Source organism: Macrobrachium nipponense, chromosome 6, assembly GCF_015104395.2.
Source record: "Macrobrachium nipponense isolate FS-2020 chromosome 6, ASM1510439v2, whole genome shotgun sequence".
Classification (NCBI taxonomy): Eukaryota; Metazoa; Arthropoda; class Malacostraca; order Decapoda; family Palaemonidae; genus Macrobrachium; species Macrobrachium nipponense.
This window is the reverse complement of record NC_061108.1, coordinates 57,049,042-57,075,465: the sequence shown is the minus strand read 5'-3', so window position 1 is coordinate 57,075,465 and position 26,424 is coordinate 57,049,042. Positions and strand designations below refer to the sequence as shown.

General features: G+C 37.2%; 1 protein-coding gene and 1 long non-coding RNA gene across 7 annotated transcripts in view; one reads left to right on the top strand and one right to left on the bottom strand.

Annotated features, from left to right (window-relative positions):
* The window catches only part of LOC135216379 (long-chain fatty acid transport protein 4-like), a 447,308-nt gene that overhangs the window by 262,659 nt on the left and 158,225 nt on the right, over positions 1-26,424 (bottom strand). For all 6 annotated transcript variants that reach the window (XM_064251648.1, XM_064251647.1, XM_064251650.1 and 3 more), the window contains exon 4: positions 4,808-4,933. In XM_064251648.1, the coding sequence (XP_064107718.1) occupies positions 4,808-4,933 (126 nt within the window). The remainder of the gene's footprint in view (positions 1-4,807; positions 4,934-26,424) is intronic.
* LOC135216380 (uncharacterized) lies at positions 17,835-18,617 on the top strand. The gene is made up of 4 exons (XR_010314868.1): positions 17,835-17,904; positions 18,006-18,145; positions 18,287-18,369; positions 18,498-18,617. It is a non-coding gene; the product is annotated as an uncharacterized LOC135216380 (long non-coding RNA).

Genomic DNA, 26,424 nt, shown 5'->3' with positions numbered 1-26,424 from the left:
TATGTGGTTTATGGTTTCATTTTTCGTATTGCACTTCCTACATATGGGAGAGATGTTATTTACGTCTATCATTCTTTGAACATATCTGGTTCTTAGGGCCTGATCTTGTGACGCTGTTATCATTCCTTCAGTTTCCTTCTTTAGCTCTCCCCTCTGTAGCCATTGCCATGTGTCATCGCTGGCTAGTTCTTTAGTCTGTCTCATGTATTGTCCGTGCATTGGTTTGTTGTACCAGTCCTCTGTTCTGTCTGTCATTCTCCTGTCTCTGTATATTTCTGGGTCTTCGTCTACTTTTATTAGTCCTTCTTCCCATGCACTCTTTAGCCACTCGTCTTCACTGGTTTTCAGATATTGCCCCAGTGCTCTGTTCTCGATGTTGACGCAGTCCTCTATACTTAGTAGTCCTCTCCCTCCTTCCTTTCGTGTTATGTATAGTCTGTCCGTATTTGCTCTTGGGTGTAGTGCTTTGTGTATTGTCATATGTTTCCTGGTTTTCTGATCTATGCTGCGGAGTTCTACCTTCGTCCATTCCACTATTCCTGCGCTGTATCTGATTACTGGCACTGCCCATGTGTTTATGGCTTTTATCATATTTCCGGCATTGAGTTTTGACTTGAGTATCGTCTTGAGTCTCTGCATATATTCTTTACTGATCGTGCCCTTCATCTCTTGGTGTTTTATATCCCCTCCTTCCATTATTCCCAAGTATTTGTATCCTGCCTCATCTATGTGTTTGATGTTGCTCCCATCTGGTAGCTTTATCCCTTCAGTTCTTGTTACTTTGCCTTTTTGTATGTTGACTAAGGCGCATTTTTCTATTCCAAACTCCATCCTGATGTCCCCAGATACAATCCTTATAATAATAATAATAATAATAATAATAATAATACTAATAATACTAATAATACTAATAATATAATAATAATAAATAATAATAATACATAATAATAATAAATAATAATAATAATAATAATAATAATAATAATAATAATAATAATAATAATTAATAATAATAAGAATAATAATAAATAATAAATAAAATAAATAAATAATAATTAATAATAATAAATAATAAATAATAAATAATTAAATAATAAATAATAAATAATAAATAAGAAATAATAAATAAAATAATAATGATAATGATAATGATAATGATAATGATAATTGATAAGATAATGATAATGATAATGAAATAATGAAAATAATAATAATAATATAATAATAATAATAATAATTAATTAATTAATTATTAATTATTTTTTTTTTTTTTTTTTTTTTTTTTTTTTTTTTTTTTTTTTTTTTTTGCTCTATCACAGTCCTCCAATTCGACTGGGTGGTATTTATAGTGTGGGGTTCCGGGTTGCATCCTGCCTCCTTAGGAGTCCATCACTTTTCTTACTATGTGTGCCGTTTCTAGGATCACACTCTTCTGCATGAGGCCCGGAGCTACTTCAACCTCTAGTTTTTCTAGATTACTATTATTATTATCATTATTATTATTATCATTATTATTATTATTATTATTATTATTATTATTATTATTATTACAGGCAGTCCCGGGCTTACGGCAGTTTCAGTTTAAAACATTCTGAGGTTGTGACACTTTTCAATTATATTCATCAGAAATTATTTCCAGATTTATGACGCATGTTCCAGGGTTACAACACTTACTAGGCTCTAATACAGAGTAATCATCTGGAGAAGGGAGCACAGGAGGATAAAGATCCGGCGCCAACAGACACTTGGATGGAAACCCAGAAGATGGCTTCCTCTATGAAGAATGAATCTTAGAGGAGGTTATCCTTTCACTACACTGACCCTCTAAGCCTTCATCATCGCATGAAAAGCGTTCTGGACTGTCCCAGAAGCTGCAAAAAGGATGTTGGTACTTTAGTAACACATCGGCCTTCTTGGGAGGGACAGGAGAAGGCAACACATTATGAGTTCTCCTTTTCAGTGGACGAGACTCATCAACAAATCACCACTGGCGCCTGGAGGACGACTCCTCAGAGCTTGACCCACTCGATGAAAGACAAGATACCTCCTTAGAGACGCCTTTCCAATGGCAGTTTGTCGTGGCCTGGGATTTAACCACAGTTACCTGAGGGGGCAACTGCTTGTGGGCAGATGCCCCTGACCTCCCTTGGGCTACCAGTATGCCTCCTCCCAGGTGTTGGGGAGTTTGACAGGGACCTTTGCCTGGGAGCCAGGGTTAGAATTAGGTTGAATAGATGAAGGGGAAGGCTGATCACAAGGTAAATCAGAGACATTTCCAGCAGGAATATCCTGACTAACTATATGCTTCTTACTGTTAGCCTTACAAGTTGCTTTTCTCTTTTTATCCTCCTGTAACTTATTTAAGTGACTGGTTAAAGTTTTCCATTAAAGTTTTCCAAGCTTTATTATTCCTCTGATCATATCCCCTATAAGTCAAATTAATGGCACAAGTTTGACCACTACAGTTGGAGCAAACTGAATGTGGATCATAACACGCTTTAATAAACCTTGCTGCAATGCCTAGTACCTCGAGAACTAGTACTGACATGCCGAATTACTAACGAACTCAAAACTAAAACAAGTCTAATTCAAATGCAAAATTTACTCTACCGACAATTAATTCCTGTTTGTAGCTAAATATTGCCGAAATGGCTACCAAAATATTGGAGTACTTCACCAAAACCTACAAATCATCAACCAGAAGTAAACAAATTCCAAAAAATTCTGCTGCTGATGAACACTGTTGACAGTACCAGCTGGCAGAACCAACTGATTTTCAGCACTGAGTTAGTTCCACTCTCCCCCGGTAGTGTGCGGGGTGGGGGGTGGGGGGGTTTAATCGCCTAGCCAAAACAATAGCACACTACCGCAGATTTCAAAATTCTTGCTGTCGATGGATAGAAATTACAGTGGTCTACCCGTATTCGCGGGGGATGCGTACCAAACACCCCCGTGAATAGTTAGAACCGGCAAATAGTTTGAAACCCTATAAAAATGCTAAAAACAGCCTATTTTGTTGGGTAAAACTCAAGAAAAACCACAAAATAATTTTATACTTGGTTTTTTAAGTTTTATCACAAAAAGTGCATTTTATGATGAAATTGATACAAAAAAAAAAAACAGGAATTTGTGGATATTTCTCATAGAAAACTACCACAAATGCACGAATTTTCCACAAATAATGTGGTGAAACGTTCCCGAGAGAAATCCACGAATGTATGAGTCCGCGAATCCGGGGAACGCGAATACAGGCGGTCAACTGTATAGCTTAGTAACTACTTGGTAAGTTTCATACATAAAAACTCAAAATAAGACTAAGGCCATGTGTCAGACATTACTATGTTGATGTTGATGTTGTGTTTGCTTACAAACTGCATATCGTATACTTTAGTGATGTGAGATGAAATTCAAATTGCAAATTGCCAAGATATTCTCAACAATTCTCAATTGTCTCAGCATTATAGGCTGGCAGCATACAAATTCACAACACAAGAACCTAATGAACACCACTTTCTTTTGAAGCTTGAATTTCAAGTCAATGGCTCCTCTGGGCTTGTTCAATATGAATAGGCTTCACCTTATGAATAACAAAACAATAATAATAATAACCCTCCACAGTTGGACCAACCAAAAGCTATCCCTCAGAAGATGAAGTCTGGGCAATGTGAGAATCAATGAATTTCAACCAAGCACTCTAAAGGCTCTAAGACTTACTTGTCTGTGTAACTGAATATTGGGGACAATTCTGACCAGTTCTGTAGGTCTCGAAATAGCTGTAAAAGTAAATGCTCTAATTACAGAAGATCCCTATATAGGGCCCAAAGAATGCCATAAGCAAAATGCCCAGACCTGGTACTCAAAGCTCAAGTACTTTTATGATGACAGGTGCACAGGCAACTACAAGTCTGCATCTCAATTTCCTGGTCACAGGATAGCATGTCTCATTTTCAGACAGAATGCCAAACAAATAGCACTGTCGTAGTACTGAGGAGAGTTTCCATGTTGAATTCCTTGAGATGGCTTACATACAGCTAAGCAAAGACAACTTATTCATTTATTCTACTGCTCTCTTCCTGGCTCCCCCAACACCAAAGACAGCAATCCTTTTTTCTTCAATAGTGACTGGAGAACTATTGAAGTTAAGGGGGATGGTGGATATCTGAAGGTAATGGTATACTGTACATTTTTTGAGAGCATAAGTGACCCATATACTCTTTCAGAGTTTTCCAGACCCATCAAGATCTTTTTAGATGTCCCCACCCGCAAAAGAATAGCTTAATTTAGAGTGACAGCAATTAGAGGAAGGGAAGTGCTGAATTGACTACTCCCTACTATTTTAAAGACAGTGAACCTTGTTGACGGTGCTGTCCTTAAAACTATGGGCATCTAGTCACAATATATTGTGATGACAATGAATAACTCCATAAAACAAATGAAGTCACAATAATAGGTCAAACACAATTAAAAACCAAGTGAGAAAATTTATCTGAGGAGCATATCTGCTACAGATAGAAATAATAAATGACTTTAATATGCGAAACTGGAGACTTCCTTTACAACTGACTGAGGTTGTCCATGACTAGCTATCATTACACTACTATAAACAACTACTTCACAATTAGTTTGTTGCTTCTTTGCCGATACTGTTGTGGCAGCGAGTAAGTGCACAAAAATAAACAGATTTTCATTTGGTTGCTTGAATAAAAAAAACCACAGGCAGATAATCTGGAAAAATAATAAAAACATGATGCACTAGCACCTAGCACATACAGTAAGAATTACAAATTAAACAAATTATTGTACTTACTTTGCAGAGACCTAGCCATAGGCAAACATATTCCACAGAGTTCTCCTTGAACAATGCCACAGCATCCCCATGCTTGATTCCCTTAGAGGCAAAATAATTCCCAACACGATTGCTGTACTCGTCAACCTGATGACCAAAAATATATATATATATATATATTAAAAAAATTATATAAGAGGACATAACACTACAGACAGAATATCAACCATTCATAAAATCTCACTGGATCACATATGGAACTGCTTAATGTCCAAACGCAAATATAATGAATTTTCATCCAAAACACATTTGCAACTACATTAAGAAAAGTATGCACACTAATGATGACAAATTAATTTTATGTGAGGACATAACACTACAGACAGAATATCAACCATTCATAAAATCTCACTGGATCACATATGGAACTGCTTAATGTCCAAACGCAAATATAATGAATTTTCATCCAAAACACATTTGCAACTACATTAAGAAAAGTATGCACACTAATGATGACAAATTAATTTTATGTGAGTGTGTCTGTGTGTTTTATATATATACGTATAATGAATAATAATAATAATCATAATAATAATAATAATAATAATAAAGGGATTTTGACGAAGGACAAATCTATTTCTGGGGGAAGACTTGTGTCGCCTGGTGAAAAGTCCCTGTAGCTCACTTTTCTAAGTATAAATAGATTCTAAATATACCAGAAAAAAAAGCTAGCATGGTATGCTGAGGTTACTACCCTTGCGCAAGCACCCAAAGGGTGTCGTGTATAAAGTATAAGGCGAGTGGAAGCCACTATTCACAGGTCTTCTGCCAATTAGAGGATTCCTTTCCAAAATCCCTCTCTTGGAGAGAGCTGTTGCAATGGCCACTCCTCCCTCCTCGCTCCCGCTACTACTAGTACTACCCGACTCGCCCGCCATCTAGCATTCCTGGATTAGACACCCTAGCTTGGATTGGTTAAGGGTGGGAAATTTAATTAGAAGGGATGGGTTCACCGGGCGACACAGGTCTTCCCCAAGAAATAAATTTTTCCTTCATCAAAATCCCTTTTCTGGGTTCGACCTGTGTTCGCCGGTGAAAAAGTATCAGAGAAATCCCATCCAAGCTTACCAGATACCAAACCAGAGTATAAAGGAGTTAATGAAACTTAAGGTTCATTTAAAAAATAAATTTACTTATTTGCTAATTACACTAGGACTTAAACTATGACTTAGAACTAGTAACAATATGACAATATAATACACTCAAGAATGGTACCCAGAGCAAAAAACTAGGGTATGTACAGATACGTAGGTCCATAAAACAATTATGGCCTCAACATTATGTATACATGATCCAGTGGGCAGATGACTACCAAACCCTCTCGACCCGGAGGAGAGGTTCAGTGATGAATACGAGCGAGGCAGGCAGGAAGGAGAGAGTATTTAAGGAAAAAGGTGACAGTCTAAGGAAAGGATTTGACCAGGTTCATCAATCAGAGAAGACTATGCTCCCTGCAGCAACTGCTGGGAATTTAAAGGCCTCTAGATTCTTGAGATAGTGGCCCTTAAAACTGCTGAAGATTTCCAACCCGTATATTTCTTGTTAGAATAGGTGGAATTATTGAGATCTTGTCCCTGAGATTGATATTGGCTCTCTCTCTCCAGACTCGATTGATGTCCTTCAATCTGGCTTTTAATAGGACATCTGTTACTGACGCAAACTGCAGCGAACCTTCTTGTTCTTGAGGAACTGTTTCGTAGCCGCTGCTATCTCCTTGGCCTTCTTGGGTGGAAGAGATAGCTTGTGTCTCATTAGGTCCCATTGGATCCCCAGCCTTTGGATGCGGGAAGCCGGAACAAGCCGAGATTTTTCCCTGTTTATCTGGAAGCCCAGAAATTTCAAGAATTTCATCACTCTGGCTGTTGATTTGCAGCACTCTTCGACGCTGGCTGCCAAAATGAGCCATTGGTCTAGGTAGGCCACTAACATAACCTCTTGAGTTCTTAGTTCTTGAACTATCGTCTCTCCTAGTTTTGTGAATATCCTGGGCACGATGTTGAGCCCGAAAGGCATGACTCTGAATGAGTAAGCCTTGTTTCCTAGCCTGAAGCCTAGGTATGGAGAAAAGTTCCTTGCTATTGGAACATGATAATAAGAGTCTGTAAGATCTATAGAGGTGGTGACGGCCCCACGGGGAAGTAAGGTCCGCACCTGCAAGACTGTCAACATGCGGAACTTGTTGCAATGAATGTATGAGTTGAGACGGGACAAGTCCAGAATCACTCTTCTTTTGTCAGAGTCCTTCTTTGGGACAATGAGCAGACGTCCTTGAAACTTTAGTCGTTTCACTCTTTTTATGGCCTTCTTCTGCAGGAGATCTTTGGTATAGTCTATAAGGTCTGCCGTTGGTATCTGATAAAATTTGATTGGTGGATGGGCCCTTTCGCCCATTTCCACCTCAGACCTTTTGAGACTATACTGTGGGCCCATGGACTGAAGGTCCAAGGGTCCCAGAAGAGATAATCTCCCTCCTACCTGCGGCTGACTGGTTGCAGGTCTGTTACCTCTACCTCCTTGGAAGCCTCTACCCCTTGGTCCGCCTCGTAGCCGGGAGCCACCTCTGGCCCTGCTACTTCTCGCATGCCTGTTGTGGCTGCGAAATAGATCCATTGCTTCATAGGCAGGGTTAAAGGGTGGGGAGGTCATTATAGCTGTGGAGGTTGAAGGCTGTGGGCTGGCGGAGTTTGTCGTAAACAAACTACGGATGAGCCTTAGATGTCGAAGGCTTACCGACTTGTAAAACCGAGACCGCTTGTACGACCGTTAGAGGATGGGAGGCCTGGTAAGGATTGAATCTCCTTGGCCTCTTCTTGGGTCTGGTTTGTTGTCTGGGGGTCTCAAATTTCCGTTTGGAGGGGAGTCCCCAACAGACCCGGAGGCTCTGCTTGGCTTTGGCTCCTTCTCGAGAGACGTTGTTAACCTCGTCTTCCAGGAACAGGTTTTCTCCCCATATTGAGGATTTTATCAGCCTATTAGGTTCGTTCCTTATCGAGGCACCCGCCAGGACATATTTCTTACAAGCTCGTCTTGCCATCGCAAAGTCGTAGAGGTCCGACTGGAATGTCTGTAGTAGACCTTTCGTCAGGACCCGGAACACCTGTTCGTCAAGGTAAGTGGAGGCTACCAACTCCGCCGTAGTGACGGAGCTGATAGATCTTCCTAGACTTGATCTTGCTTCAAATTCCGCCTTGATTAAATGGACCGGAATATTTAGGCAGCTTCTCGGAAATAGAGTGGAAGCGCAATCCGGGTCAAGTTTAACTGCTGTAAACGTGGCCGGAGCGTTGTTCCAAAACTCCCTACCTGCGGGGAAGAGAAGAGAGGTAGCCTCTGTCTCCTTTAGTACTGGTAGGGGTTTGTCCTCTGCTGCCGCTTGTAGGGTTAGTTCCGCTACCTTGTCTGTACAGGGCGACGGAACGTTGGCTGGGGTCACAAACATGGTGTAGGTACCCTTGTGTGGCGTCAACTCAGTGTTGACGCGATCACAGCCGTAGAGGGTGCAAACCCAAATAGGTTGGGCTTGGTCCCTAGGGAAGATCTGTCTCCTTCGGGACCTTGTCTATTCTGACTAACGCGTGTTCCGCTAGTCTGACAAATCCAGGAAAAACAAATTTGGAGACCCTCCGGGAAGAGCTCAAAGTCCTCCAACGGACGGGTTCCACACCCTTCAATTGATAACTTCCCATCCAAGAATGGGGCATGTAAAGCTAACCGCCACGGGTTGTTCTTGTCAAATGGCGGTAGTTTTGACGCATCCGGCACTGACAAGGCCAGCACTGGGGATCCGGAGTGGAGAAATCCGGTCAGCATATCGTCCAGGGGCCTGATCCTCTCGGCCAGAGATGTTATTGCCTGGCCTAGAGTGTCAGAGCCCGAGGCGAGTCGTAACAACTCAAACCTCTCATCAACCGCTTCCCTAACCTTCAACATTAGAAGGTTAGCAAGGGTCTCATGGTCGAATCCAAACTCCGTCGCCTTGGATCTGGCGGACTTGGCTCTCGACCCCTTAGAGGGAGAGAAAATCTTTGGCAGCAGGCGACTTAGCAAACTAAGTCGACGGCCGAAGGGCCGGAGATGACTCAGTCGCCGCTGACGGAGCTGGTTTGGATCCCTTCAGAAGGGAATTTCCCCAAAGCTTAGCCTACTCAAAGTCTCATATCTCATTGTCATAAGTAATGCCGGCGGAACGGACTGAAGCAGTGGATCAGGGGAAGATAATTCCTCTATCTGAACCTGCCCGCCTCTATTGGGGGGAGCGTAGCTCCTAGCCCGAACCCGTAGCCGGGGCGGACAACTGGGGAGAGAGACCACCAAGCGGCGGAGCTGTGTAAATGCACCATCCAGAGCGATGTCCGCCGGCTGGCGGAGCTATCCACTCGGAGACATAAGGGATTACGTATGATACCAGTAAACCCACCACTCCCACTACTCTCTTACCCCTTCAAGTGAAAACTCGAGCGGTCGTTCATCGATAAGACTACTAGCACCTCGAGTTATAGCATACGGCAAAGCCAAGCTAGGAAGTGGGGGAAGGGGAGGGGGTGGTATGTGGGGTGGTCGGTCATGATCGTCTGGCCACCAACCCGATCAGAGATGGTCACCTATTGAAAGTTGTGAAGCCTACTACTGCAGGGGTAGTAGGCCGACTGGGCCTATGGCCCGTCGTGATTGGTACAGCGACCGATCGGTGATCGCTCTGAACTGGGAGGACGTGGCCTACTACTAAAGGTTGTACTAAAGGAGGCTAGGCCAAGACGATACACAAACCAGACCAATTAATGTACCACAGTACAATAGACAATATATAAGAATAATATATACAATTAATAATGAGGCATCATGGAAGAGTTACAAAGGAATACAGTGGTCTCCCCGTATTCGGCGGGGGATGCGTACCAGACCACCCCCCCCCCCCCCCCCTGTGAATAGTTAGAATCCGCGAATGTTTGGAACCCCCATAAAAACGCTAAAAACAGCCTATTTTGTTAGTTAAAACTCACGAAAAAGCACTAAAATTTTTCATACTTCGTTTTTTTAATAGTTTTATCACAAAAAGTGCATTTTATGATGAAATTGATCAAAAAAACCAGAAATTTGTGGATATTTCTCATAGAAAAATACCGCGAATGTGCAAATTTTCCGCGACTAATGCAGGGAAATGTTCCTGAGAGAAATCCGCGAATGTGTGAGTCCGCGAATCTGGAGAACGCGAATACGGGGGGCCCACTGTATAAGGCAAAAGGATAATACCCAGCATGGATCTAGCTTAACCTTCCAAGATCATTACAGAACAGGACAGGTAGGCCAAATCTCCTCCAAGACATCATGATGTGGACAGTGGCCTTCTACCAAACCTACTAAATCCGAATTTTTCAATCTCGATTGGCAGGGAGGATAGGTCCAACAATGTGATAAGAGAGAGGCTCTCTATCCTTGACATCCTCCCCTCTAGCACCGTAGCGCCAACAGGGGGAGAGGCATAAAGGGTACAGGGGTAGGGACACTTGGCCTACCTTCCAAGCCTAACCTAGGCTTGGTCAGTTAAGCCAGGGAAGGAAGCAACTCTACCAACCTCTCAGTGATATGAAATCAACGTGCATAATTTAACCATTATTTGGTTCGTCTTAAACAATAACTCATTCATATCTCACACCGGGATAGAGAGAGAGGGGACTTTCTCCTCTCCCGTGATAAATACGATAGGCTACTAGTACCTTAACAATTTTACATGAACACTATGCTAAAATTACGCGGAGATAGGCACGAACACGCTCTTGAGAAGCTGGGGAGGGGGGGCCAGAGGCCAGAATATAAACTAATCAATCTTTCTTTAAAACCCCCGAGGACATCACGAGCGCGTTAGGCCTTCCTCCGAACCAATCCTAACTTGGTCGGTTAAAATTAAGCACGTAATATGAAATACATCACTGATAATTGTATGGAGTACTCAAAAAATCATAAATGTGCATAAACAATATAACATACAATAAACAATATAATATGCAATACCATAATGAGGTATCATGGAAGAGTTGCAAGAGGAACATAAGGTGTAAGAAAAAATACCCAGCATAGGTCTAACCTAACTCTCCAAGATCACTATAGATCCGGTCAGGTAGGCCAGATAAATGTCCAAGGACATCCTGGCATGGACAGTTAGGCACTCAACCAAACCTTCCATACTCAAAATTTTCGATCTGGTTAGGTAGGGAGGATAGGTCCAACGATATGACAAGAGAGATACTCTATCCTTGAAATCCTCCCCATTAGCACCGTAGCACGGGACGGGGGGAGAGGTAAGGGTATAGGGGTAGGGGCACCTAGCCTACCTTCCAAGCCTAATCTAGGCCTGGTCGGTTAAGCTAGGGAAGGAAGCAACTCCTCCAACCTCATGTGATATGAAAATCATAAATGTGCATAAACAATATAATATACAATAAACAATATAATATACAATACAATAATAATTTAATAAGGAGGTATCAAGGAAGAGTTGTAACTAAGGTTAAGGAGACTACCCAGTATGGATCTAGCCTAACCCTCCGAGATCACTACGGAACCGGGTAGTTAGGCCAAATCTCCTCTAAGACGACATAATGTGAACATTAGCCCTCGACCAAACCTACTAAATTCGAATTTTTTCGATTCAGATCGGCAGGGAGGATAGGTCCAACAATGTGAAAGGATAGAAAGGTTTACTATCCTTGATATCCTCCCCTCTAGCACCGTAGCGCCAGAAGGGGGAGAGGCATAAAGGGTACAGGGTTTGGGACATCTAGCCTACCTTCCAAGTCTGACCTGGGCTTGTTCAGTTAAGCTGGGGGGGGGGGGGGGGGGGGTGGGGGGGGGGGGGGGGGGGGGGGGGGGGGGGGGGGGGAAGCAACTCTTCCTACCTCTTCAGTGATATTAAATCTACTTGTATATTTATATCTATTCGGTTCATATTAACAGTAATCATGGAAAGTCACATCAGGGAGGGAGAAAGAAGCTTTTTCTCTCCTATCCCATAATTATGCAATAGACTACTTAGTAGCCTACCGATCAACATACATAAATATTAATTTTACCCCGAGATAAGCACGAACACGCTCTTGAGTAGCTGGGGGGGGGCAGTGGGATCTAATTATGAACTAATCGACCTTTCTTTAACCCCTCAGACCTTGACTCCAGAGTACGACAAGAGCGTGTTAGGCCTCTCTATGAACCAATCTGGTTGAATAATAATTAAACAAGTAATATAAGATATGTTTGATGATTGTAAAGAATAATTTTTTATCTATTAAATTTTTAAAGAAATTGCGCTAGAGCTCCATGCGTTCTGATGATGCTCTCGAAATGGCGGACATACCAACGACCCCTCAATACATTTCTAAGGGGCCGAAGGCCAATTGGGAAGTCCCGCAACCATCTAAGTTACGAAAACATAAATTGGAATACTCAAACTTCGAAGGAGGGGGAAGTTCTGCAGACGCCATAGCAAAATTAGAGAATTGCTAGGATAACGAAAAGAACACGTGCTCTCAGAGCAATGTCTAATACAGGAATGCTAGATGGTGCACGAGTCGGGTAGTAGTAGTAGTAGCGGGAGCGAGGAGGGAGGAGTGGCCGTTGCAACGGCTCTCTCCAAGAGAGGGATTTTGGAAAGGAATCCTCTAATTGGCAGAAGACCTGTGAATAGTGGCTTCCACTCGCCTTATACTTTATACACGACACCCTTTGGGTGCTCGTGTGAGGGTAGTAACCTCAGCATACCATGCTAGCTTTTTTTTCTGGTATATTTAGAATCTATTTATACTTAGAAAAGTGAGCTACAGGGACTTTTCACCGGCGAACACAGGTCGAACCCAGAAATAATAATAATAATAATAATAATAATAATAATAATACCATGGGACACCAGAGTTGAAGAGAAAGAGAGGGAGAAAATGGATAAGTATCAAGATCTGAAAATAGAAATAAGAAGGATATGGGATATGCCAGTGGAAATCGTACCCATAATCATAGGAGCACTAGGCACGATCCCAAGATCCCTGAAAAGGAATCTAGAAAAACTAGAGGCTGAAGTAGCTCCAAGACTCATGCAGAAGAGTGTGATCCTAGAAACGGCACACATAGTAAGAAAAGTGATGGACTCCTAAGGAGGCAGGATGCAACCCGGAACCCCACACTATAAATACCACCCAGTCGAATTGGAGGACTGTGATAGAGCAAAAAAAAAAAAAAAAAAAAAAAATAATAATAATAATAATAATATTAATAATACTAATAATAATAATAATATCCTTTATTTCAGCTCAGGGCCATATAACATGAAATATACAAAATACAGCATAACATACACAATCTAGTATACATGAGAAATTCATGATAAAAATAAATGAATAATCGCCACTTATCCACAAAATAGCTGAGGTAGCATAAAAGGTAGTAATCATAATACGGGTAATAACAGTAATAATATTGGTGAGAAAAAAATGCATTGAGTGTTATAACACTTAGTGCACAGATTATATAACTTAAATTTCAACTAGAGACCTCAGGTGGTTACAATAAGTAGTCAGGTCGAGAGGGCTGAATACGAAAATTGAATATAAAAAAACTTTAACTTGATAGTAATCACAGTAATAATGTTTGTACTGTATCATGTATGGGCTTGGTGATAGGTAATGAAAAGAAGAGAGGACACTCTTTGATTGCTTGTGTCAGTGTGCAGAACACACCAGGAGGAGGTTTGAGAATGCCCATCGAATAAGATAACATAAGATGAGACTTTGGAAAAGTTAACCTTTGAAGTGAAAAGAGAAAGAGAAGTGTGGTGCGTACACATTCATTTTGATTAACTTTCACATGTGGAGTGGTGTAATAAATATGTCTCTTTATTTCGGATGGGTTCAATGGCACCATATTAGAGAATGGGTTCTCTAAGGCTTAATTGACTATTAACAATACGTAGGGTACTTACTTAAACCTGGTTCAGGAGAGGAAAATGACAGTTTATTGTTTTTTGGGGGTCTGACTATTTTGTTTTTTGGGGGTCTGACTTTATTCATTTAATTCCACTTTAATGTATTCATTTTGTTCCATGTTAAAGTTAGTTAGTTTGGTAAACAAAAAGTATATTTTTGTATCTACGAGGGTTTATTAGCCTAGTCTTCCATTTCAGTTTCAGTCACAGATCGAGGGTAAGCAGTTGCTTATTAGCAGATTCTTTTCATTTGTCTAAACGAGTATCATTGAGTTCTAAAAACATGTTTAAGATATATATATATATATAGTATATATATATATATCTATATCTATATATATATATATATAATATATATATATATATATATATATATATATATATATATACAGGCGGTCCCCGGGTTACGACGGTTCCGGCTTACGACGTTCCGAGGTTACGACGCTTTTTCTTAAATATTCAATGGAAATTCCGTCCTGGGTTACGACGCTTGTTCCGAGGTTACGACGCTGACGCTTCCGACGCTCCGAGTTAACGACGCTTTTAAAAACGCATGCTATGATAAAAATCCTTTATAGTTTAGCACAGTTCATAATAAAAATATGTTTTTGGTTACATTACAACAAAAATTTTGAGCTTATGATGATTTTTGACACTTTTTTTTTTTTCGTATTTTTTGAATTTTTTTAGTGACGCCGCATATGCGGAACTAGTTTGCGGGCGAATGAATACACTAGCTTGGGATGCGCAGTTTAAAACAGTCCAAAAGCGCAAATATAATGAAAAATCATTGCTTGTTTCCAGTACATAATTAAAAAAACTAAGTTTCTGGTTAGATTACAACACAAATTCCAAGGTTACGACGTTTTGTTATGCTTTTTAACGATACCTCATATGCAGAACTAGTTTTTTGAGCGGAGTGCATAAATTAATTAACGCTATTAAACTGTATGGTAAATTGACGAACAACGACCTCGGACGGTCGAGGACGCCAAGCGTAACAATACGAAAGGACGCCACTTCAATCGCGTGCCTGCCTGCATTTCACTAGGTTGTGTGCTGAGACGTTGCTGAAATTCCTTGCCATTTTCGCAAATTTACAATGGCTCCTAAACGCCAAAGTACTTCCTCCGATGATAGTTCATCCAAGAAGAGGAAGGTCATCACGATGGAGGTCAAAATATGACGTGATAAAGCGTTCGGAGAAGGGAGAAACTAACACCGAATAGCCGTTCTTTAGGCTTGAGCAGGACCACGGTGGTAACCATTGTGAAGGATAAGGAACGTATTCTGAAGCATGTTAAGGATGCTGCACCGATGAAGTCAACGTGATAAACGAGAAGCAACGTAGCCAGAGCATTGTTGAAATGGAGAAATTGCTCATGATCTGGCTGGAGGACCAGAACCAGCGACGTGTTCCGGTGAGCTTAAGTGTGATCCAGGAGAAGGCTAGAGCGCTGCATGAGGCAGTAGTGAAAAAGTTTGGCGAAGGCAGTGCTGGTGGTGAATTTTCCGCGAGTAGAGGTTGGTTTAACCGTTTTTAAGGCTCGTGCAAATTTGCATAATGTGAAGCTGCAAGGTGAAGCTGCTAGTGCTGATAGCGAAGCAGCAGAAAGTTTTCCAGGTGGTTTGGCTGAGATAATTAAGGATGGGTGGTTACACGGCTGACCAAGTCTTTAATGTGGATGAGACTGGATTATTTGGAAAAGAATGCCAAATCGAACGTACCTTTCCAAGGAGGAGAAGTCAGCACCTGGCCATAAAGCTGGAAAGGAGCGACTGACTTTGCTGTTTGGGTCCAATGCAAGTGGTGATTTGAAACTGAAGCCCTTCTTGCTGGTGTATTTGGCCGAGAATCCCCAGGGCTTTCAAGGGCATTTCAAGAGTCAACTCCCTGTGATTTGGAAATCTAACAAGAAGGCGTGGGTTACCTTAATGGTCTTCGAAGATTGGTTCAATGACCATTTCGTGCCAGCAGTGGAGCGGTATTTGACTTCGAAGGGTCTGCCTTTTAAGGCCCTCTTAGTCCTGGACAATGCCCCTGGTCACCCTTCAAATTTGAGCGACATGCATCCTAATGTGAAGGTGGTGTACCTCCCACCCACCCAATACCACATCGCTGATACAGCCAATGGACCAAGGGCGGAGTAATAGCTTAATTTCAAGGCTTACTACCTTAGAAGGACCATACGTTTTGCTTTGAGGGCCATAGAAGCTAACAAGGAGTTGACACTGAAGCAATTCTGGAAGGGCTACAACATTGCAGATGCAGTGAAGAACATTGAAAGTGCTTGGGACGAGGTGAAGACGACCACTTTAAATGGGGCCTGGAGGAAACTGTGTCCACAGTTTGTGCACAGTTTTGAAGGCTTTGACCAGGCAGAAGACGTCGAGACTGTGACGAGGAAGATCGTAGGGCTAAGCAAGAGGCTGAAACTAGATCTTGAGCCTGATGATGTGTAACAGAGCTGCTGGCTTCCCATGGAGAGGAATTGTCTGCAAAACGAGGACTTACTAGAACTTGAACAACCAAATGATTTGAGGAAATAAGAGGCAGGCGGCACCAGAAGCCAGCAAAACCCAGGTCATTAACTGGTGGAAAGGGCTTGTCAGAGGGTTTTACTCATTGGTGGAGAGGCCTTGGCTTCTTTGAGGCAGAGGACTTACTAGAACTTGAACAACAAATGATTGAGGAAGAGGAGGCGGCACCAGAGCCAAAACCCAGGTCATTAACTGTGAAAGGCTTGTCAGAGGGTTTTACTCATCTGAGAGCCTTGGCTTCTTTGAGGCAGAAGACCCTAACGTTTCTAGGTTTGACAAAATCAAGAGAGGAATCATGGATTTGGTGACTTTTCTACAAGGAGACCCTGAAGGAGAAGCAGATGAAGAGAAGTGTGCAGTCCAGGCTTGACACTTTTCTTTCACAAGTCTCCAGTACCACCACCTCCCACTCCTAGTCCTGGTAAGGAATTCTGAACTGTTTTACTAATTTATGTGTTTACATAGTGTACATATTAAAATGTGTTTAATTTTTTAATGTAACAACTAAATGTAAGAGTAAATTGTAACTTCATTAATTTTCATCATTTGTAATTTTATTGCAGAAGTGGTGACAGTTCCAGATCCCCCTGTAACTACCTGTGACAGTTCCCAGATCTCCCTGTACTACCTGTGACAGTTCCAGATCTCCCTGTACTACCTGTGACAGTTCCAGATCCCCCTGTACCTGGACCCTCTGTATCAGCCCGCCCACCTGTACAATCAGGTAAGCAATTTCATTTTTCTCATTTTCATGTTGGAAATTGTTTACACCCTACATACATACGTACACTAACTTACATAATGGTACAATGTGTTTGATGTTGCATAACCATTATTATTTTTTTTTTTTTTCATTTCAGACCCCTTTGATAGTGACAATGACCCAGATGACCCTGAGCCTTTCCATGGTTTTGATGCCTCGCCCTATACATCAGGTAAGGAATCTTACAAATTTGTATAAAATGTTTTATAAATTGCTAATAGAAATTTTATTAAAAGTGTACATATGCTACAATTACATCCACCTTATAATATATTTTATGTACCCTATCATTCTTTCCAGATGTAGTATGTTCCCTCATCAGTTGATACGAGTATCACCTCTCCAGAGCCCAAATCAGTTTGATACGAGTATCACCTCTCCCATTCCTTCAGGTAAAAGAATTCTTCATTTTTTATATTGAACATACGTATTACACACTACATATGTCAAACAGTAATAACATGTGCAGTAGTTACAGTAGTAGTAACTATCATTTTATTTATATTTTTTTTCATTCCAGACTCCCAAACACCTGCCCATCCCACTCCATAGCCCAGCCACCCACTCTCATGTACCATATGGCCATCCCAGTAAGCAAGCCAACCACTAGAATTTGGTAAGGACATTTTTTTTATTAATGTTTTAATAGTTACATATGTAATAACCATGTTATGTATGTAACATACATACTATAATCATATGTCCACATTATCATTCCAGACTGGCATGCACCTGTGACTTACATAAACCAGACCTCTACATAGCCTACATGTCTTCATTTTGCTGAAGGTAAGGAATTCTCAGTTGTGTTTAATGTTTGCATACGTACAATAAATTTTGTACACCTAAGTGGTTACATACTGTCCTTTAATATTAATTCTTCATTCCAGACTGCCCATCATCCTAGCCTGTTATCTGTGATAAAGCACACTGAAGTTAGGTTTGGAATGCATCCTTATCATGAATGCTCTACACCTCCACCTCCATCTCCCACAACCTAGGTAACAGCTTTGAGACTCACTAAAAGTTGGTAAGTTATGTAAGGAATTTCTAAATTAAGTTTTATACTACATGTTATATGTGATATTAAACCACTGTATGGTGCATATTACTGTATGTAACTTACTATGCATAGAGTACTTACTGACAAATTATTTTTTGTACATTCCAGAACCCCCTGAATGATGTAGGCTATGGGGCCACATAAGACTTTGTCCATCCAGGGTTACATTGAACAACAACTTTAAACTAAAAGTAAGGAATTAATTAACATACATTAACTCTTTTAGTACTCTTGATATATCTACAGTAATTAACATATGCATTCACAACTTTCTGTAGTGTATATTTTGTACACTAATTTTGTTACTTTTTCCTTCCAGAACCAACATTTTTCACACAACTCCAGGTTGTTACTACAAGTGTCATCAAGGGATAACTACAAGTAGAAGCACCATTTTTGGATGGAAAAAACCCTTCAGGAAAGTATACGTATCACATGTAACATCGTGAGTGTAACAAAGTATGAACAGTAAGGTTTTTACATACAGTAGTACATATTACATACGTACATAACTTTTTTTTACAGGAATTTCCAACCAAGTTTGATTATGTACATATGTAACATGTTATAAACCACTGTACGTATGGTTACTGTATGTAACTTTTACTAAACATACATAACATGACTTAACTTTGATACTTTTTTGGGTACATTCCAGAAAACCAGGACCCCTCCATGATGCAGGCTATGGGGCCACATAAAACTTTGTCCAGGGTTACTACATAACATAGCACGACAACTGTAAACTATGTTACTACTACTGTACTAAAGGTAAGGAATTATACATAGTAGTAAACATACATTAAGTAAGTTTTATACGTACATACTAAAAAAAAGTGACCAAGATCTCTCACATGGGATAAGTGATCAAGGTCCCTCATGGAATTACATACTGTACACTCCCTGCTGAACAGGGGGTGTAGACCAATCATTTACAATAATGCATACCAGTTGATATTAAACCACTGTATGGTGCATATTACTGTATGTAACTTACTATGCATAGAGTACTTACTGACAAAATTATTTTTTGTACATTCCAGAACCCCCTGAATGATGTAGGCTATGGGGCCACATAAGACTTTGTCCATCCAGGGTTACAGTGAACGACAACTTTAAACTAAAGGTAAGGAATTAATTAACATACATTAACTAAGTTTTATACATGTATATGTGATATTAAACCCACTGTATGGTGCATATTACTGTATGTAACTTACTATGCATAGAGTACTTACTGACATACTAATTATTTTTTGTACATTCCAGAACCCCCTGAATGATGTAGGCTATGGGGCCACATAAGACTTTGTGCATCCAGGGTTACGTTGAACGACAAATTTAAAGACTAAAAGTAAGGAATTAATTCACATGTAAAGGAATAATCACATACATTAACTTTTTTACTCTTGATATAACTCAAAGTAAGGAATTATAAACTAAAAGTAAGGAATTAATTAACATACATTAACTCTTTTACTCTTGATATCTATAATTTACATATTGCATTCAGGACTTTGTGTAGTATTTTGTACTAATTGTGTTATACTTTTACCTTCCAGAGCTACCAGACTGGGATTTTAGTGTACTCCAGGATCTAACAAATACTACTACGAAGTGTACAGTGCATAATATAGTGTTTAGTGTATAACCTAACCTAAGGATTAAGTGTAGTACATTGTGCTTTATAGTGTCACAAGAGTTTAATAAAGAATTATACCTTCAAGAACCATCCTTTGCCATTGAAATAACCACACTACACATGCAATATACTTGCATGTCACACAGGTAAGGTCTCTAACTTTTTCTTAGTTTAAGGCATATTTCCAAGTGTCGTTCCGGCTTACGACGATTTTCGGCTTACGACGCGCCTCAAGAACGGAACCCCCGTCGTAACCCGGGGACTGCCTGTATATCTTAAACATGCTTATTATTTTTCCTGTGGTATTCGTCTATAACATGAATTCATGTGTATTTACTGTGATTTTTAAAAATTGATAATAGTTAATATAATCATAAAGTATAATAATCAATATAATAAATAATATAATTAAATTATACTAATATATCGTATAATATATTATGTATATATATATATAATATTATATATATATAATATATTATACGTATATATATATACGTGTATTTATATATTATATATGATATAAGTATATTATTATATGTATATAATAAATATATAATTATATATATATATATATATTTAAAAATATATATATATTATTTAAAAATCACAGTAAACATGCACATGAATCATGTTATAGACGAATACCACAGGAAAAATAATAAACATCAAATATACCAGATGGTTAATTGTCCATAGGGTAAAAATCAAAGAAAAAATCCAAAATAATCGGAGATCACACAGTCACAAACTAAAACAGACTTAAACCATAAGAGAAACGGAAGCTTAGCCATAAAAAGTCCAAAAACATTTATACAACTGAATATATTAATTTTGTTGCTTATATTTATCTACAGCTTTTTTAATTATAAAGGCATCGAGTTTAAATAAAAAAAAAAAAAAATACATTACTTAGAACATGTCCATTATTTGATTTGATGAACAAGATTCAGTGATATTCCTTTTAACTGTGTCGCTACACGGCATTACGGATCTTGTCTGACTCAAGTTAATAGGATGAACTAAATCTCTCATATGTAGGAATAATGCCTTCGATATTTGATCAATATTCTGAGAACTGGTCAAATATCGAATGCATTAGATTCAGATTATCCTATTAACTGGAGTCAGGCAAGATCCTTAATGCCATGTAGCGGCACAGTTCAAAGGAATATCATTGAATCTTGTTTCACCAAATCAAATATTGGAAGTGTTCTAAATTTAAGTCTTGGTTTGCTTAAACTCGATGCCTTCATAATTGAAAAAGTTGTAGATCAATATAAGCGCCCGGCTACAAATTTATGCTTATTATCTTTCCTGTGGAATTTGCTTTATATATATATATATATACATAGTATATATATATCTATATATATCTATATATATGATATATATATATATATATAGATAGATAGATATATATATATATATATATATATATATATATAGTATATATATATATATATATGATATAGTATATATAGATCTATATATATACTATATATTATATATATATTATATATATATATATATATATAATATATATATATAGTATATATATTATATATATATATATATATATATATATCTATATATATATATATATCTATATAGAATATGTATCTATATATATATATATTATATATATATATTATAGATAATATATATATATATAGATATATATATATAGATTTATATAGATATATATATATATATATATTATATATATTATATATATATATATATATCTATATATATATATATATATATATATATTATATATAGTATATAGACATATATATATAGATATATATATATATGATATATGTATATATATATAGATATATATATCATATATATAATATATATAATATATTGTATATATAATATAATATATATATGTATTCTATATATATTATATATAATAATATATATATTATATATACTATATTATCTATACATATATTCTATTATATATGATATATCTTATATATATATATATATATTGATATTATCATATATATATGGTATAGATATATATATATATAGATATATATATGATTTATATATATAGATATATATATAGATATATATATATCATATATATATATATCTATATAATATAGTCATATATATATATATATATATCTCTATATATATATATATATATATATAGATATATCTATTGGAACAGGTTGGGGCATCTGGAACGCCGTAGATTTAAAATGAATAGGATGGAGAAAAGCCAGCGTAACATCATACATGTATTTTCCAAATTTTCGAGACTTTGGGTCTCATCATCAGGGCTGTAAAACATACAAAACATACAAATTAAAAAGACTCAGTATTAATATTAATATTAATAAAAATGGAAGTACATAAAAGTTAAATATAATAATTAAAAAAAAAAAAGAAAAAAAAATGAACTAAAAAAATGAACTAAAAAAATTTATATATATAAAAAAATTAAAAAGTGAAGAATTCTTAAAAGTTAGTACCTATCTCTATGGAGTTAAAAAACTGAGTGACGTTGTCTGGTTTGGAAAAAAGAACGTCAACTATGCTATATAATAGGACTGTGGAAGAAGTCTGACCATTTAATGGGGCACAAGCTGTTTGATTGTTAATGACTCCAAAACAGAGAGAGAATAGTCATTGGGTGCTTGGGTGACAATACGAAAATCCATATATGAAAATGATGTTTTACATTTATTACAATGTTCTCGTATCTTAGAAAATTCTTTCGTTTTCAAAGTACATCCCGTACGGTGACTGACTCAAAGTCAGAATCGACTCTCATCTCGGAGTCAGTCACCGTACGGGATGTACTTTGAAAACGAAAGAATTTTCTAATATACGAGAACATTGTAATAAATGTAAAACATCATTTTCATATATGGATTTTCGTATTGTCACCCAAGCACCCAATGACTATTCTCTCTCTGTTTTGGAGTCATTAACAATCAAACAGCTTGTGCCCCCATTAAATGGTCAGACTTCTTCCACAGTCCTATATATAGCATAGTTGACGTTCTTTTTTCCAAACCAGACAACGTCACTCAGTTTTTTAACTCCATAGAGATAGGTACTAACTTTTAAGAATTCTTCACTTTTTAATTTTTTATATATATATAAATTTTTTTTGTTCATTTTTTTTTAATTATTATATTTAACATTTATGTACTTCCATTTTTATTAATATTAATACTGAGTCTTTTTTAATTTGTATGTTTTGTATGTTTTACAGCCCTGATGATGAGACCCAAAGTCTCGAAATTTGGAAAATACATGTATGATGTTACGCTGGCTTTTCTCCATCCTATTCATTTTATATATATATATATATATATATATATATATATATATATATATATATATATATATATATATATATATATATATATACAGTGAACCTTGTATTCATGGGGGATACATACCAGACCCCACCTGAAAATAGCTAAAATCTGCGAATACTTATATGAGAGAGAAGAGAGAGAGAGAGAGAGAGAGAGAGAGAGAGAGAACTGCATATTTTGTTAGTTCAAACACAAGAAAACCCAAAAAATGCTCATACCTGCATATTTTAATAGTTTTATCACAAAAACTGCATTTAGTCATCTCAATGAAAAATACTGCAAATAGGTGAAATTTTCAGCGAATAATAGAGCAAGTCCACATATCTTGAGGATGCGAAAAAAGAGGTCCACTTGGTGTGTGTGTGTGTGTGTGTGCCACTTATCGGCGTCATTAACCCTTAAACGATGAGCCGCTATTTACCAAAGTGTCTGTCGTATGCCGGCGGCGTTCGGAGTTAGCGCCGAAGCGGAAAAAAAGTTTTTTTCCAAAAATCACAGAACGCTTAGTTTTTAAGATTAAGAGTTCATTTTTGGCTCCTTTTTTTGTCATTGCCTGAAGTTTAGTATGCAACCATCAGAAATGAAAAAATTTCATTATCATAGATAAATATTGGAATATATGACAGCAAAAAAATAAATTTCATATATAATTGTGTACAAATCGCGCTGTGAGCAAAACGGATAAAGCTAATGAGTTAATCTTTAGTCGTTCTATTGTACACTAAATTGCAATCATTTTGGTATATAACAAATTGTAAAACGATCAAAGCAACACTGAGAAAATAATCACACTATGAAGCATGAATTTGTAACGCGCAGACATAAAATTTTTTTTTTCAAAAATTCACCATAAATCGAAATATTGTGCTAGAGACTTCCCGTTTGTTGCAAAACGAAGGTAATTGATTGAATATTACTAGACTGTAAGTGTTTTAGCTTACAATTGCAGTTTTCGACCATTTTGGTTGAGTTGAAGTTGACCAAAGGTCGAATTTTTTCTATTTATCATGATTTATATGAAAATATTTCAAAACTGATGAAAGCTACAACCATGAGTTATTTTTTGTTGTATTCTACATGAAATTGCACACATTTTCTTATATAAAACTTTATGTAATGACTAATATAAAATGGTGCAAACATTACGACAAAGTGATAAAAGAATTTCTGAGATTTTCGGCCGAGTTACCAAGCACAGACGTAAGGAAAAAGTTTTTTTCAAAAATTCACCATAAATCAGAATATTGTGCGTTGCAAAATGAAGGTACGTTTGAATAGTACTAGAATGTAAGAGATTTAGCTTACAATTGCGTTTTTCAACAATTTTGGTCGACTCAAAGTTGACCAAAGGTTGAATTTTTGGCACTTATCGTGATTTATATGAAAATATTTCAAAACTAATAAAAGCTATAACCATGATTGTTTTATGTTGTATTTTACATGAAATTGTACACATTTTCATATATAAAACTTTATGTAACGGCTAATGTAAAATGGTGCAAACATTAAGACAAAGTGATGAAAGAATTTCTGAAATTTTCGGCAAAGTTACCAAGCGCGGACATACGGAAAAAGTGTTTTTAAAAAATTCACCATAAATCTAAATATTGTGCTAGAGACTTCCAATTTGTTGCAAAATGAAGGTAAATGATTAAATATTACTAGAATGTAAGACTTTTAGCTTACATTTCCGTTTTTCGACCATTTCGGTCGAGTCAAATTTGACCAAAGGTTGAAATTTTGGCACATCATGGTTTTTATGAATATATTTCAAACTGATAAAAGCTACAACCATGAGTTATTTTGAAAACATTAAAACAAAGTGACATACGAAAATGTATTTTAAAATTCACCATAAATCGAAATATTGTGCTAGAGACTTCCAATTTGTTGCAAAATGAAGGTAAATGATTGAATATTATTAGAATGTAAGAGTTTTAGCTTACAATTGCGTTTTTCGACCATTTCGGTCGAGTCAAATTTAACTAAAAGTAGAAATTTTGGCACTTATTATGATTTATATGAAAATATTTCAAAACTGATAAAAGCTACAACCATGGGTTGTTTTGTGTTGTATTCTACATGAAATTGCACACATTTTCATATATAAAACTTTATGAAAAGGCTAATATAAAATGGTGCAAAAATCACAACAAAGTGACAAAAGAATGTCTGATTTTTGCGGACGTAAGGAAAGTGTTTTTCAAAAATTCACCATAAATCGAAATATTGTGCTAGAGACTTCCAATTTGTTGCAAAATGAAGGTAAATGATTGACTATTAATATAATGTAAGAGTTTTAGCTTACAATTGCATTTTTCGACTATTTCGGTCGAGTCAAATTTGACCAAAGGTTGAAATTTTGGCATATCATGATTTTTATGAAAATATTTCAAAACTCATATGTAACGGCTAATATAAAACGGTGCAAACATTACGACAATCGGACAAAAAAATTTCTCATTTTTTCGGAAGAGTTACCGCCAGGACGTAAAGAAAAAGTGTTTTTCAAAAATTCTCCATAAATCGAAATATTGTGCTAGAGACTTCCAATTTGTTGCAAAATGAAAGTAAATGATTGAATATTACTAGAATGTAAGAGTTTTAGCTTACAGTTGCATTTTTCGACCATTTCGGTCAAGTCAAATTTGAATGAAGGTTGAAATTTTGGCACTTATCGTGATTTATATGAAAATATTTCAAAACTGATAAAAGCTACAACCATGGGTTGTTTTTAGTTGTATTCTACATGAAATTGCACACATTTTCATATATAAAACTCTATTTAACGGCTTATATAAAACGGTGAAAAATTACGACAATGTGACAAAAGAATTAGTGCAAGAAGAAAGAAATTCGCACACGTGCGCCTGGGTAACGTCTGTAAACAAAACAACAGCTTGATCAGTGAATTCCCAGCATCCCTCAAGGTGCGTGATTTCAAATGTTTCGCAAACAAGGCCTATAACTATTTTTCCGCGAATATTTAAAAAAAACTTTTTGTAGTCGACGTACCGTATGTCCGATTAGCACCCGACAGACAATTTTAGTTGATGTATAATACATCCAATAGGCGTTTAAGGGTTAACTGATATCGGTACCATAAATCTCTGAGTTTTGGTTAAAAGCGGTGCCTGCTTATCAGCAACCCACCAAGAACAGAAACAGGGATTGCCTGTAAGTGTGTAATACGCAGACACATTAAATATATATATATATATATATATATATATATATCTATATATATA